Genomic DNA, 12592 nt, shown 5'->3' with positions numbered 1-12592 from the left:
AGCCGGGAGTGATAGAGCTAACTGCTAAGTACCCGATCCTGCAGCTCATCCAAATACAGCTTGCAGGAGCTGATTTGTTTTAAATATCAAAACAGAGAACCCACAGAAAACCTTACAGGGGACCGCGACGTAAGTACGATAAATACCGCACACCGCAACACAGTGGAAATGAGAGGACTTAACTACTTTTATGTAAATGATGATTGCCAAGAGAGGAGGCATCACAGGATGCTGAAGGACATGGGGTCTGCCAGCTGGGACCCAGGGGAGAGGTGGCGGTGGGGTCTTGGAAGAGAAAAGACCAAGAGGAGCAGGTGGGGGCGACACCCAGCACAGGACATTCAGCCTTGAAATTTTTAGGTGCATCTCTGAAGCTCAATACCTGCAGGAGTCACTGACATGTCCTGAACACAGTGCACTAAACAAGCACAGCACACACAAATGCTGGGACACCTCCCAACCCTTCTGCTTGAGAAAAGGCAAGACCAGGAGTTGCTCATTAAACGGACTAATTTCAGCCTGGGCATGGGTTACAAGCTCGTCAACTGGGCTGACTTGACCTTTGCAGCACGAGAGCGCTTAATCAAACTACGTGGCTTGTTCTCTTCCCTCACTAAACGCCGCACAAGGAACGCCGGGATAAGAAATGTTTACTGCTGTGTTGCTGCGAACATACTCAGGGCACAGCTCAGCGGAAACCAGGCTGCCAGATGTATTCACAATACCTTAATAAATAATAACGATTGAGCAGGGAGTAACAAATAGCCCCTATTCTTGTTCACATGTGATTATGGGTAGCGCTGTGAGTCGCAGCCTTTCCTTAAGCGCTCCACAAACAATAGTCTGTTATTGTGAATTCTTCAGGACTGAATAATAAGGGCTGCAACACGACCAAATCGAGCAGCTAGTTGAAGTTCAAACAAACACTAATCCATTTTGCTATTATAAATCTTCAGCTTGACAACAGCAAAACACACCTAGAAAACACTTTTAAAGAAATCTCCAAGCAAAACTTACCATAGGCATTGGGGAATTCTCCAGGACCTGGGCCTGGATAAAAGGGTCCCGGTCCTGGCGGCTGAACGGGATACTGCTGCGGCGGCCCGACGTACAGAGGGCCACTGTGACGATACTGGGAGAGAAAAAAATCACCATCAGCTTAGAAAGAGCTGGGCAACTTCACGTGGTTACATAGAGAAACCGTAATTGAAGCCCCCAAATCAGTAAGGATCTGATTATCAAACTGATTAATTACAGATGCAGAAATGCTGCTGTCAGAAAGGAGATGTCCTCTAGTCACAGTTTAGCCCCGGCCTGGCCAAGTTAGAAACTGATCCTACTTTAGCACAAACCACACCACCTCCGAAGACCAAACAAGGAGGATATGAGAGCTGGAGCAGAAACCAGACATTCCCCCGATTTCAGTAGCATTGTGTTTTTATAAGGCCCAAGGTTTTAGAGTAATTGTAGAGCTATTAAGTCAATTTAGATACATTTATAGCACTAAACACTTTCCAGGAGCTCACACTCCTACTGTTTCTGAGGGGGACCTCAAAAACTTGAAAAGTAATTCATTCTTCCATGCTAAGAAAACCAAATACGTCACACAGAAGAAGGACAGAGGCTCAATATGCAACTACCAACTTAATTTCACCCCGCTCCAACTCCGCAGCAGGGGCTGAGAAAATCCAGATGGAGCAAATGCTACTCCGCAGTCCCTCGGGTGCCTGGGCAGCGCGTTTTACCTGTGGTATACAGTACTGGGGGCCCTGCGGCATCGGGTAGGGCATCGGCAGGTGGTTAACCATCATGATGTGTTGGTTGGTTTGATAGACTGCAGTCGGCGTTTGCGCACCAGGACGGATGGAAGGGCTGCTGTTTTGGATGGTGGCTCTGGGAGGCTGGATCTGAGGCCTCTGAAAAAACTAGGGCAGGGAAGGGAGAGAGGAAGGAGAGAGACAACAGAACTGGTCAGACTTTCCAGGGAAGAATCTGGAAGATCATTACAAGATTGTAGTGCTACTTCCAAAGGGTTGCCACGCATTCAGAAAGCCGCAGGACAATTTCTGTTCGGCAGCAAGATAGTGCTATAACTTTAGAAGGCAAGAAACTTTGATAATTATTAGCTTGTATCCATTGAATTATCTAGCTCAGCTTTCAGAGTGAGCGTTAGAAAATTGATTTTTGTCAAATATATTTGCTGTAAGGTGGGTTGGCTGCCAAAAAAATCCACCTTCATAAATACGTGAGGGAAATATAAGGTTCCAGTGCACCTGTGGAACAGCTCAAAAGCTAATAGGCCAGAGGCATCTCATGTCCATCTCTAAACACAACCAGAGCTGAGTGACTCGGCTTGCCCTCTGTTTTCAGAAAGGTGGCAACCTCTTCCAGGGTGGCACCAAACTCTTCTACCACGTTCGCATGAAGTGATGCCCCACGCAGATGGACCAGGTCCAGGAAACCAAGCAGCCCACCAGAACGCCCTCCATTCTCAACCCTTACGCGTTGGGAAAGGCATCACCATCCACGGGATGGAGCATTGATGGCATTGGAAGCCTTCGTTCTGGAGTCTTTGCACTCTTGAAACTCAGTCGGTAAGATATGCATCAGACATTAACGCATTCACTAACGGAGTGATGATACGAGTGAGAGAGACACTTATGCCATGCAGAACCAGGAGTTAAAATTACCTGTATGGGTCTGAATCCTCCCTTCAATAACGAAGCAAGAAAGCAGCAGGAAACAGAAAGAAAGCCAATGGAACAGCTTACAGATCAATAGGAAGGAATAGGATATAACATGCACCTTAATCGCACACAATTCCATTCACCTTTCTAGCCTGCTTTACTACTCTCATGCAGAAACAGCAAGAAAAGAGGCACTGAACTGGTCCCAAAGTGTCTGCTACCACAATCCCAAGGCAGGGTGAGAAACTCATCTGGAGAAGTTTTATATGGAAGCATAAAAGTTAAAAAAAAAATAAAGAACCCCCCCCCAAACCATGATCAACTTCAGGGAATCAGATATTACAGAGAGACTTCATGCTTACTGTGTCCCTAAAACAATAAACATTTTCCCTTTCTGGTCCATTTCAGTGATACAGAGATAGTAGCTAGAGCAGAAATCCTTGCTCAAGTCATGGATTTGGTCTCTACTTCCCCACCAAGTCGGGAAGGATGAAAAGTGCCATGTGTTTAATTGTTAAGCAAAAAGTCAATAATAATTAGGTGATCATAAATCACATTTGAGACTGCCGTCTGATGAAGTGCATCGATGCAAACGGTCTGTGGTAACTACATCGTAAATGGAGAGAGCAAGCACTAAGGAAGGAAAGAATGAGCTGGGCCTATCTGCCTCGGCATTTGGAGAATGGAGCAGGGCAAAGGAGACTGTCATGCCTCTGTACTTGATGCGATGGACTCAAACTGGTCATTCTGGTGAAGACTTTGCCACCTAAGCTGTTCCCACACCAAGAGATTTGCCCATGAAAGCTGCAGATGACTCCCCACCTTAGAAAACCACTAAGAGAAGCAGAATGCTTTTACATCCCACACTGTGAATCTGGATGGAGAATTGTCATGGCAGTGTGTGCAGTGTGATCTGAAACAGGAGAAGGTGACCGTTTGAGGAGAGAAAGCTGGCAGTGGGGGTGCAAGCAGAAAACACTGCGATGCTCCTGTGCTAACAAAACCGCATGGTTGTTTAGATGGGGAGAATTACATAAGCGTTGCACGAAACAAGGCCACACACTGAATTTATGGTGAGACTAACTCAAGTTTGCCGCTTTTCAATAGCCAAAGACACCCTACAGTGCAAAAGTTCTTTCTTATTTCACTGCAAATTGTTGATAATGACCATTTCTAAACTGTCAGCAGGTTACAGCAGAAGCCTCCCCCCGGAGTGCGGTCAACAGCCACCACAATCCTGTGTTTATGCAGAGGGAAAATGAGCTGGAGGTTGAAGCCAGACCTGCCTCGCTACTGGCAGCAACTACATCCAAGGGGCAGCATGGAAGAGCCTTCGTCTTCTGCCCGTGCAAGTTGCAGGCGTGAACCCTACTCCTCAAGTTTCCGCTGCACCCACATACCCTATTAATAGCATCCCTGAAATCGCTGGGGAAAACCTTAACAGTGCAGAAACTCCTCCTTTATGGACAGCTTTCCATTTCTGTCACTGGCAACTGATGCCTAAGAAACTCCACAGCATGAAACGCGAGCCGGCTCTCCTTCCTGCTGGGGCAGAAGGAAGGAAAGCACAGAAAACACATTCTGTGCACTAAAATCGGTGCTGTGTTACACCGGCTGCTCCTCTCCAAAGCCCTAAACACCACCACGATCATGCTAAGCTCTTCTGCAGCAGCAGGAGGACCTCCAGCAAGAAAACTCCAGGTTAAAAGATCCAGTCTCTCAAAATCGCTCCACACTGCCCACATCTTCACAGAGGCAGCTCAGATCCAAAAGCAGAGGAAAAAGGAAGAGGTTTTCATTACTTGTAGGAAGATGGATGCAGTGAGAAGAAAAGCAGATCTGTTATTCCAAGCAACAAGACCAGAAGAAGCTTTTCGAAGTGCCATCCACCAAGCTCTCCGGCAAAGTCTGGATCACTTTTAGCCACTCCACCTCTTGTAGGTAAAACTAAGGAAAACCTGGTATCGTCAGAGCACTGCGCTTCTGATTTGTATGGGCTTCAGTGTTCAAAACCAGTATCCCCTGGCCGGTAGACTCCATCCTTCCTCTCTCCTTGCTCCTGTCCCCTCAAAGCTAAGCTGGCAATATTCAGTCTTAGAAAAGTTTCAATATTCTGACTTGATATGCTAAAAAATTCATCTGGTGAGGTTGAACAGACGTCTGCACAGAGAACATTTCCAAGCAACACTAATAATGCCCCATGGGAGAACATCAGGAGACTAAAATCTGAGCTATTCTGTCTCTGTCTTCTAATGAGCGCAGGATTTGGAGTGGGGCACATACAGGACCCGCTCAGGCCCTGAATGAAGGCACTCTGGGCTACAGGAATAAACCCCATGTTCCATAACCCTTCCTTGGCTGCTTCCTTCAGAAACAAAGCTCTGCTGTGGCTAAGGACAGTCAAATTAGCAGCAAACGCGCTGAACAGTTGTTTGGCAACCAGTAAGGACCTGAGCCATGGTCCTCAAGTTCTGGTCCTGCCCCTTATCTGTCCACTTCTGTTAGGGAGAGATTTCATGGATCATCTTGGAGCTGGTATTACTGGGCAACAGGGTCTTTTAACTTTTTCCTTCCCGAGGTCATTCTCCTGATATAATTACAGAGCAGAGTACAACCAAACCCTTGCTGACACTGTCGAGGAGATCAGCTGCCTGCAGCCCAGCTCTTCCAGCCTGCCCGTTTAACGCACTCTCGTCAGCTCAGCAGCCCTTCATCTACCTGCTCAAGGGAGGCTTTCTGGAAAACACAAAGGCAGAATCGCACCCTCGCTCCACACGGGGTTTCACTAGTACCTCTCAGCCCAGCAGGAACAACACCCTGTCTCAAAAGGAAACCACTCTTGTGGTTTATCTAAAGACTGCATTGGACAGGTCGTTTCAGCTGATGAGCTCCCACTGGAAAAAAGCCCTCTCCTCGGCACTGAACTAGAAGGGTTTACACCTCGCGATGCTGGATTCCATCTTACGTCTATCACACCCGTCCTCCTCAGACACCACCCCACATCCCTTGTGCCAACCACATCTTCTAGCTCTGTACTCATTAAACTCACTGCTGCCTGGCAGAGAAGGCCCTGTGGGTGCTGGATGGCGGCACCTGAAAATGAGCCAGTGGTCACCCACGTGGCCAACAAGGCCAGTGACATCCTGGCCGGTATCAGAAACAGCGTGGCCAGCAGGAGCATGGCAGAGACACTCAGCGCTGCAGAGGCCGTACCTCAAATCCTGGGTTCAGTTCTGGCCCCTCACTCCAAGAAGGACCTGGAGGGGCTGGAGCGCGTCTGGAGAAGGGAACAGAGCTGGGGAAGGGTCTGGAGAACAGGGGTTGTGGGAGCGGCTGAGGGCCCTGGGGCTGTTTATCCTGGAGAAGAGGAGGCTGAGGGGAGAGCTCATGGCTCTCTGCAGCTCCTGAGAGGAGCTTGTGGGGAGGTGGGTGCTGGGCTCTGCTCCCGAGGGACAGCCATGGGACATGGGGAAATGGCCTCACGTTGCACCAGGGTAGGTTCAGATTGGGCATCAAGGAAAATCCATTCATGGAAAGGGTTCTCAGGCTCCGGCAGAGGCTGTGCAGGGAGGTGGTAGAGCCACCATCCCTGGAGGGGTTTAAAAGCTGGGCAGATGAGGCACTCAGGGATATGGTTTAGTAGTGGACAGGGATGGCTGAATTCTATGATTTCAAAGGGCTTTTCCAACCAAAAGATTCTATGATTCTATGATAATTGTGCCAGAGTAATTAACACTAATATCAAGGAAATCCACCGCTGACCTCCTGCCTACCCTTCTCAACACTCCCTGCCATTTACTTGTCAGCCACTCTTTATACAATCCCCCCCGATATCCTTTTATTAACTCTCACCTTCTCCTGCTTCTTCCCACATGACCTCATGTCAAAAGTCTGCTGAAGGCCAACCAGATAAGAGGCTGTCATCTAGAAAAATCAATGACCAAAGAGAGCGCCAACCTCCTCCTGATAAACCACCACTGCATTTCAATTGATTTTCTATTTACTCTGTATCTCCAAGCCAACACTTCCAGCACAATGTCCATGGTGTGCTCCCTCTTGACTCTAAAAGCTTCACCACAAAACAGTATCGCCATAAGAGAACTGAAAACAAACCCACACTAAGCTCAGCCCATCAAACACAACATGCATGGGCACCTGTCCACTTTTTTTCCAGAGCAGATCCAGCCTGGCAGTTGCGCTGGGTCCACAAAGCCCTGCAGAAGTGTGCAGAGAAAGGAAGTAAAAGTGAAGTTCAACAAATTGGCATCAGTGCTATCAAATCAAGTTCAAGTGCTATCAAATTCAGTTAAGCTTCTCCTACCTTGAGACAACCCTGCTATTAATTTTTTTGTCTTTGTGGTCTCACCAAGCAGGCTTCTGGGACAACCTGACCCTGACCTGGACGAGGAACCAGGAACGGCAGGAACCGCCTCCACCTGCAGATGACACTTGGTATCCTGCATTCAATCTTTTGAACCTCAGCCCAGCACCAGGGCTCAGCTGAGGAGCTGCAACCTTGAGATTATAAAGATCTGGTGCCAAGAGCAGGAGCTGCAGCAGAAAGTCCCCAGGTCCTCACCTTGCATCCCCAGTACCCACCAGCAACCTAGGGCAGCCCTAGAGCACAACGGGAGACCTGGTTTTACCCCCACCTATTTTTACCATTTACTAAATGATAATACAAAGAGAAAAAACCCACTTTTTGTGTCGAATGAGATTTAAAACTGGCAGCTCCTTCACACGCTCGTGGAAGAAGAAAGAGGAGCGACCACGGCAGCCGTTTCTAATGGCTTTCTGACTCGGGATACTCCTAAAAGCTACAAAGCAGGTGGTTTTGGGTCATCTTGGGGATTAAATTTCCCACCTCTCCCAGCCACAAAGCTTTGTACCAACAGCCCACAGCAAACTCAGTTCTCTGTTGTGGAAGCCATGCTCAAGCGGGCGCAAGTCACTCCAACCTAAAACTGGAACTACAACAACAACCTCAAATGAAATCAACCTCAAACACAAGTCAGAAAGGGAACCACGGTGCTTCAGCTCATACCTATTTCTGGTTTTAATTACAGCGGCTTCTTCTGAGCACCCATGTCAAAATAACCCATCAGCTCCTGAGATCACTGCTTAAATTAAGGGTTATTCTACATTTTGGACTTTCAATTAGAAGGAAACCGCTATTTTCAGTTGTGTTTCAGGAGGATCAGAGGCCACAAGTTGATGCTGTATTTAACAACACTGCCACAGAACTCCTTGTAGAGCTTTCTTCTTCCTATAGAATGAGAGGTTTCTGGTGCTGTGCTACTGGAATTCTGGATCACTGACACAGGATGGGAACCACTGCAGCAGGTTTCATTTACCTTGAGCCACTATTGAGCCACCATCCTAAATCCCACCTTAACATTTCCTCTTACACAGAGTTTGATCACACTTTCTACAGCATCAGCTGCCTATCAACCACCCAGAATTCCCAACCAACAAACCCCCTGCTTATGGAGCTAATTTGAGTGCTTTAAAGATCTAATAATTACAGGAAACAACGCTGAAGAATAAATAATCCATTATGGGACTGAAAAAGACACAAAATCAATGAGGCACACGTTAACAACACTGCACCGGCAGTAACGCATACCTCATCCTGCTCCTCTTTCCTAGAAGGGCTCATTGCTTGGTTGCAACATATATAAACACCACTACTGTAAATGTATTTATTTAGGACATTTTAGGTTATAAAATTTGAGTCTCAGAGCTCACTGCTTATGTTACACTATTTAAGTGTGTTAAGAATTTCCCACGTGAGAAGGATTATTTATGATGGTACCCAACACCCTCTAAGTCTTGGGTTCGGGATCGAGTTGTTTCAAAAACCATCATACTCCTGCACAGATGAGTGGTAAAAATCCCCTCTCCATCCCCAATCTGCACCACAGGCATAGACTGTTATAAGAAATATATAATATATAATATATATAATATATAGAATATATATGATATATAAGATATATAATACATATAATACATATAATATATATAAGGTTCCTCTGTGCCTGCCTGTCCTAATCTGGGGCACAGCACGTATCGCTGGGAACAGAACCTGAAATGGTTTTCTATCAGTGACAGCTTCTCTCAGATAACTACAGGCAGATTTCAAATGCGAGAGCCGAAATTCTCGCTGCAACACAGCTAAATATGTAGTGATAAAATCGAGAAAACATCTGGAGGTTCAAAGTTTTAACCTGCAGGTAGGACCACAACAGGGTCCAAAGGAACGTATTAAACCGAGCTGTGACAGGTTGGTGGGAGAGTCACACCAGTAAGCTCTGAAATCAGTTCCTCCAAGGCTGCACCACCTCCAGACTCCTGGTCCAAAACCTGCTCATGGGATGCTCTGTAATTTTTACGAGAACTGCTATCAGTCCTGGAGTCTTCACCACAGGAAGGACATGGAGCTGTTGGAGCAAGTCCAGAGGAGGCCACGGAGATGATCCGAGGGTGGGAGCACCTCCTGTCCAAGGACAGGCTGAGAGAATTGGGGTTGTTCAGCCTGGAGAAGAGAAGGCACCAGGGAGAACTTAGAGTAGCTTCCAGGGCTGAAAGGGGCTCCAGGAAAGCTGAGGAGGGGCTCTGGATCAGGGAGTGCAGGGACAGGACAAGGGGGAATGGTTTGAAGCTGAAAGAGGGGAGATTGAGATGAGATCTTAGGGAGGAAGGTTTTGCTGTGCGGGTGGGGAGGCCCTGGCCCGGGTTGCCCAGAGCAGTGGTGGCTGCCCCATCCCTGGACGGGTTCAAGGCCAGGTTGGATGAGGCTCAGAGCCCCTGATCCAGTGGGAGGTGTCCCTGCCCATGGCAGGGGGTGGGACTGGAGGGGCATTGAGGTCCCTTCCAACCCAAACCATTCCATGATTCTGTGATTAAATGTCTCACAGTGAATATGGCATTTGCCTCAGTAAAGACCTAGGAAAGAAATAACAAGTTTCTAGACGGTGATGCATTTTCGGTATCCGTTAATATAAACACAGACCTGAAGTTAAGGTCAAGAACAAAAGTATTTAAACAAGATGCTAATTCCGTCGTTCCCTACGCTGTCCAGTCACCCTGCAAACATTCCTCCACCGCGTTTGTCAGTGCAATCCCTTGCCACACACAAAAATCATTCCTTTCTCTCTCATATGACATTTCCCTGTGAGCAAACAAGTGCAAATGCCTCATTCGTTTAAGCCTTTCTCTGCCCTGCTCTGGAAGGACGCCTGCCTCCACGCTGCTCTCTGAAGTGGAAGGAACAACAATTAACAGCTTTTTTGGATTTCTGTGCCCACTTACCTCTCTGCTGAGGCAGCATTTTCCCAAAGGTGCTCATCTCTACAGTATTAAACTGCTCAGACTAACAGGAGCAAAGTGGGAATAAAAGAACTATCCTGGAACAAACCTTCTGGGACTTGTGCCCCTGTCCCAGCATTACTAGAGTTAATGGGATCATTTTTTTCTCCTATTAACTTTGTGGAAACGACCTCTGCCTTCCAAGCCAAGAGAAATAAGAGTGATAGAGAAACAACTGAATCGGGGAGAGCTTTCCTGCACTTGTCATACCTATCCTCCTCTCTTCCACCCATCAGCTCCACCTCTGTCTCCTCAAAAGCTACAGGAAGCAGCAAAATCAGTCCCAGGGGAAAAGGGACCAGGATAAATGTAGGAGTTGACAGAAAAGATGAACTCTGGACACCTTGACCAGGACAGAAATGACCAGTGTGTCTGGTAGCACGCGGCTGCCCAGGGAGGTGGTGGAGTCCCCATCGCTGGAGGTGTTTAACAAGGGCAGATGAAATGCTCCGAGATATGGTTTAGTAGCGGACAGGTACGGTTGGACTCAATGATCGCAAAGGTCTTTTCCAACCAAGTGATTCTATGATGTGTTCTGATGCTGAAGAGGTCCTCTGGGCATTTCTGCTGCCCTAATAAGCACTGCCCATGAGTTTCATCAGCCACAGCTATTCCTTGAAGTCCAAATCACGCAACAAGAATATCACAAAGATTTCTAAATGATTGGCTTTTATAGGGTGAAGAAAAACAACATTAAGCAATGTAATGATAACAGATAACCAGGCATATCACATAAGAAATGCATGAATTGGAAAGTCATTTGCCTTGCTTTGAGTTTGAAAACTGGGAGTTTTTTCAAGGCCAGGGTGGATGAGGCTTTGAGCACCCTGATCCAGTGGGAGATGTCCCTTTGAGGTCCCTTCCCACCCAAACCATTCTATGATTCTATGATTCTCCCAGGGATGCGAACACCTGGTTGTCATTGCTGTCTTCAGCTCAGGCAACTTAACCTACTGACTGGGTTGGGAAATACTTGACCAAGTTTCTAACGACTGGAAAAGGCAAGCAAACCTCAGAATACCTGGCAGCAATATCTACCGGTTCTCCTTTCCTATGGAAACGGCGTTAAGTGATGTAGTTAATGAGTACAGCGACACCAATCGAGAATTAACAGTGTTACTCTGCATTGCAGGCAGGTTGTTAGCAGGGTTACGCGTGTGCTAGTATCTAACAGGGCTGGTTTCCGAAGGAGCCTTCAGTCGGAGTTAGCGGGGAACCATCGCCAACCACCCGCCTCCCCCAGGTAATTAGTTTAGGATGATAATGAAGGGGTGGGGTACTGTACCTGGTGATGGGCAGGTCGAGGCCCCGCTGCAAACTGAGGAAAGGCGGGAGAAACAAACACAAAAGGAAAGGCACAAAGAGTCAGAAACACCACAACGAAACCAAAATGTCACACTCTATGCAAAATAAACCCACGGGAAAGAAAAAAAAAAAACCACCACAAAACAGTCAAAAGCTTCGCTGCAGGACAGTGACGGACAGGTACTGAGATCTAAGGAGTGAACATCGCTTACAGGGGGCAGCGTGCTGCTCGAGAGCCCGGAGAGAACAGCCGGAGCTGCTCGCTATTTTAAAGGCACTCTAGGGAATGACTGCAGGCATTCGCTATCCTGCCTGGGAAAACAAACATAAAACCAACTTAAATAAGCAGCGGTGAAGATTTTAAATTGTTGAAGGTGGAGGGAAATGGTTAAAGCAGCCGGGCTCTGAGCCGTTGGAGTATTTGGTGGGAGTGGAGGATGGAGACTGATGGCTAGAGAGCAGCTAGGAGCCAGGTAGGCACAGGCAGCATCCTGCTGGAGAGGGAAACTCCCTGCAAGGGAAAGGTCAGCAACTCTGCACCTGCACATAGGGCAGTCCAAATTTTCAGTTTGTCTTTATCCATAAAATCACAATATAACCCTCCTTAACAAGTCGGATTTGTCACCCCCATCTGAAACCAAAGGAGAGAGGTTAACCTGGGATTTCCCTGGGAGCTGAAGGCATCAGCTGGAGAGATCTGACTGAAGGAAGGAGGTCCTGGATCCCAGCCCTCAGCTTGGGTTATTGAATCACTTCCCAACCGCTCCGGTTACACACGAGGGAACGTAATCAGGATTTAACATGCTCAGTAAACATTAAAAGCATTTTCCAATAAGTAACTGATTGTTAAAATTGAAATAAAAATGAATGCAAGAAATGGAAAATAGAAATAAAGATGACAGAGTATCCTATTCCAGAAGCTGAGTTAGGTCTTTGACTCTGGATTCTCAGCAGACCTCCACGATGAGAGCAGATAAATCTATTGATAGCAGCTCCCATAATTAAACAGAGCAAATGAAACCAGATCCCATGGTGGCTTTTTACCCACCACACGCCCCTACCTGTTGCTACCTGTGATGGCTTAGGAACCGAAGGAAAGTGGTCCAGCCCACCTCTGCCAATTCATACTCGAGGGCCTCGGTACGGTTACTTTCTGTCTGAGAAGAGCGATCAAAAACTGGCTCCTAATCATTGATTTTCTTAATAAGAGATTTATTCAGTAAGGAAAA

At 47.2% G+C, this 12592-nt stretch overlaps 1 protein-coding gene across 16 annotated transcripts in view; it reads right to left on the bottom strand.

Annotated features, from left to right (window-relative positions):
- EIF4G3 (eukaryotic translation initiation factor 4 gamma 3) overlaps positions 1-12592 on the bottom strand; it is a 155229-nt gene that overhangs the window by 68625 nt on the left and 74012 nt on the right. For 9 of the 16 annotated variants that reach the window (XR_008453249.1, XM_054085935.1, XM_054085936.1 and 6 more), the window contains 4 exons: positions 11344-11376; positions 2691-2711; positions 1746-1925; positions 1018-1132 (listed from right to left, as the gene is read on the bottom strand). Coding sequence is in view for 15 of the 16 variants with exons in the window: in XM_054085935.1 (XP_053941910.1) it covers positions 1018-1132; positions 1746-1925; positions 2691-2711; positions 11344-11376 (349 nt within the window). In the remaining variant the exon portion in view is untranslated. The remainder of the gene's footprint in view (positions 1-1017; positions 1133-1745; positions 1926-2690; positions 2712-11343; positions 11377-12592) is intronic. The other 7 variants (XM_054085938.1, XM_054085939.1, XM_054085949.1 and 4 more) reach the window with 3 other exon arrangements.

The sequence above is a fragment of the Cuculus canorus genome, chromosome 21 (assembly GCF_017976375.1).
Source record: "Cuculus canorus isolate bCucCan1 chromosome 21, bCucCan1.pri, whole genome shotgun sequence".
In the NCBI taxonomy this organism is placed as follows: Eukaryota; Metazoa; Chordata; class Aves; order Cuculiformes; family Cuculidae; genus Cuculus; species Cuculus canorus.
The sequence above is the reverse complement of the archived record's forward strand: the minus strand, read 5'-3'. Positions and strand labels throughout refer to the sequence as shown.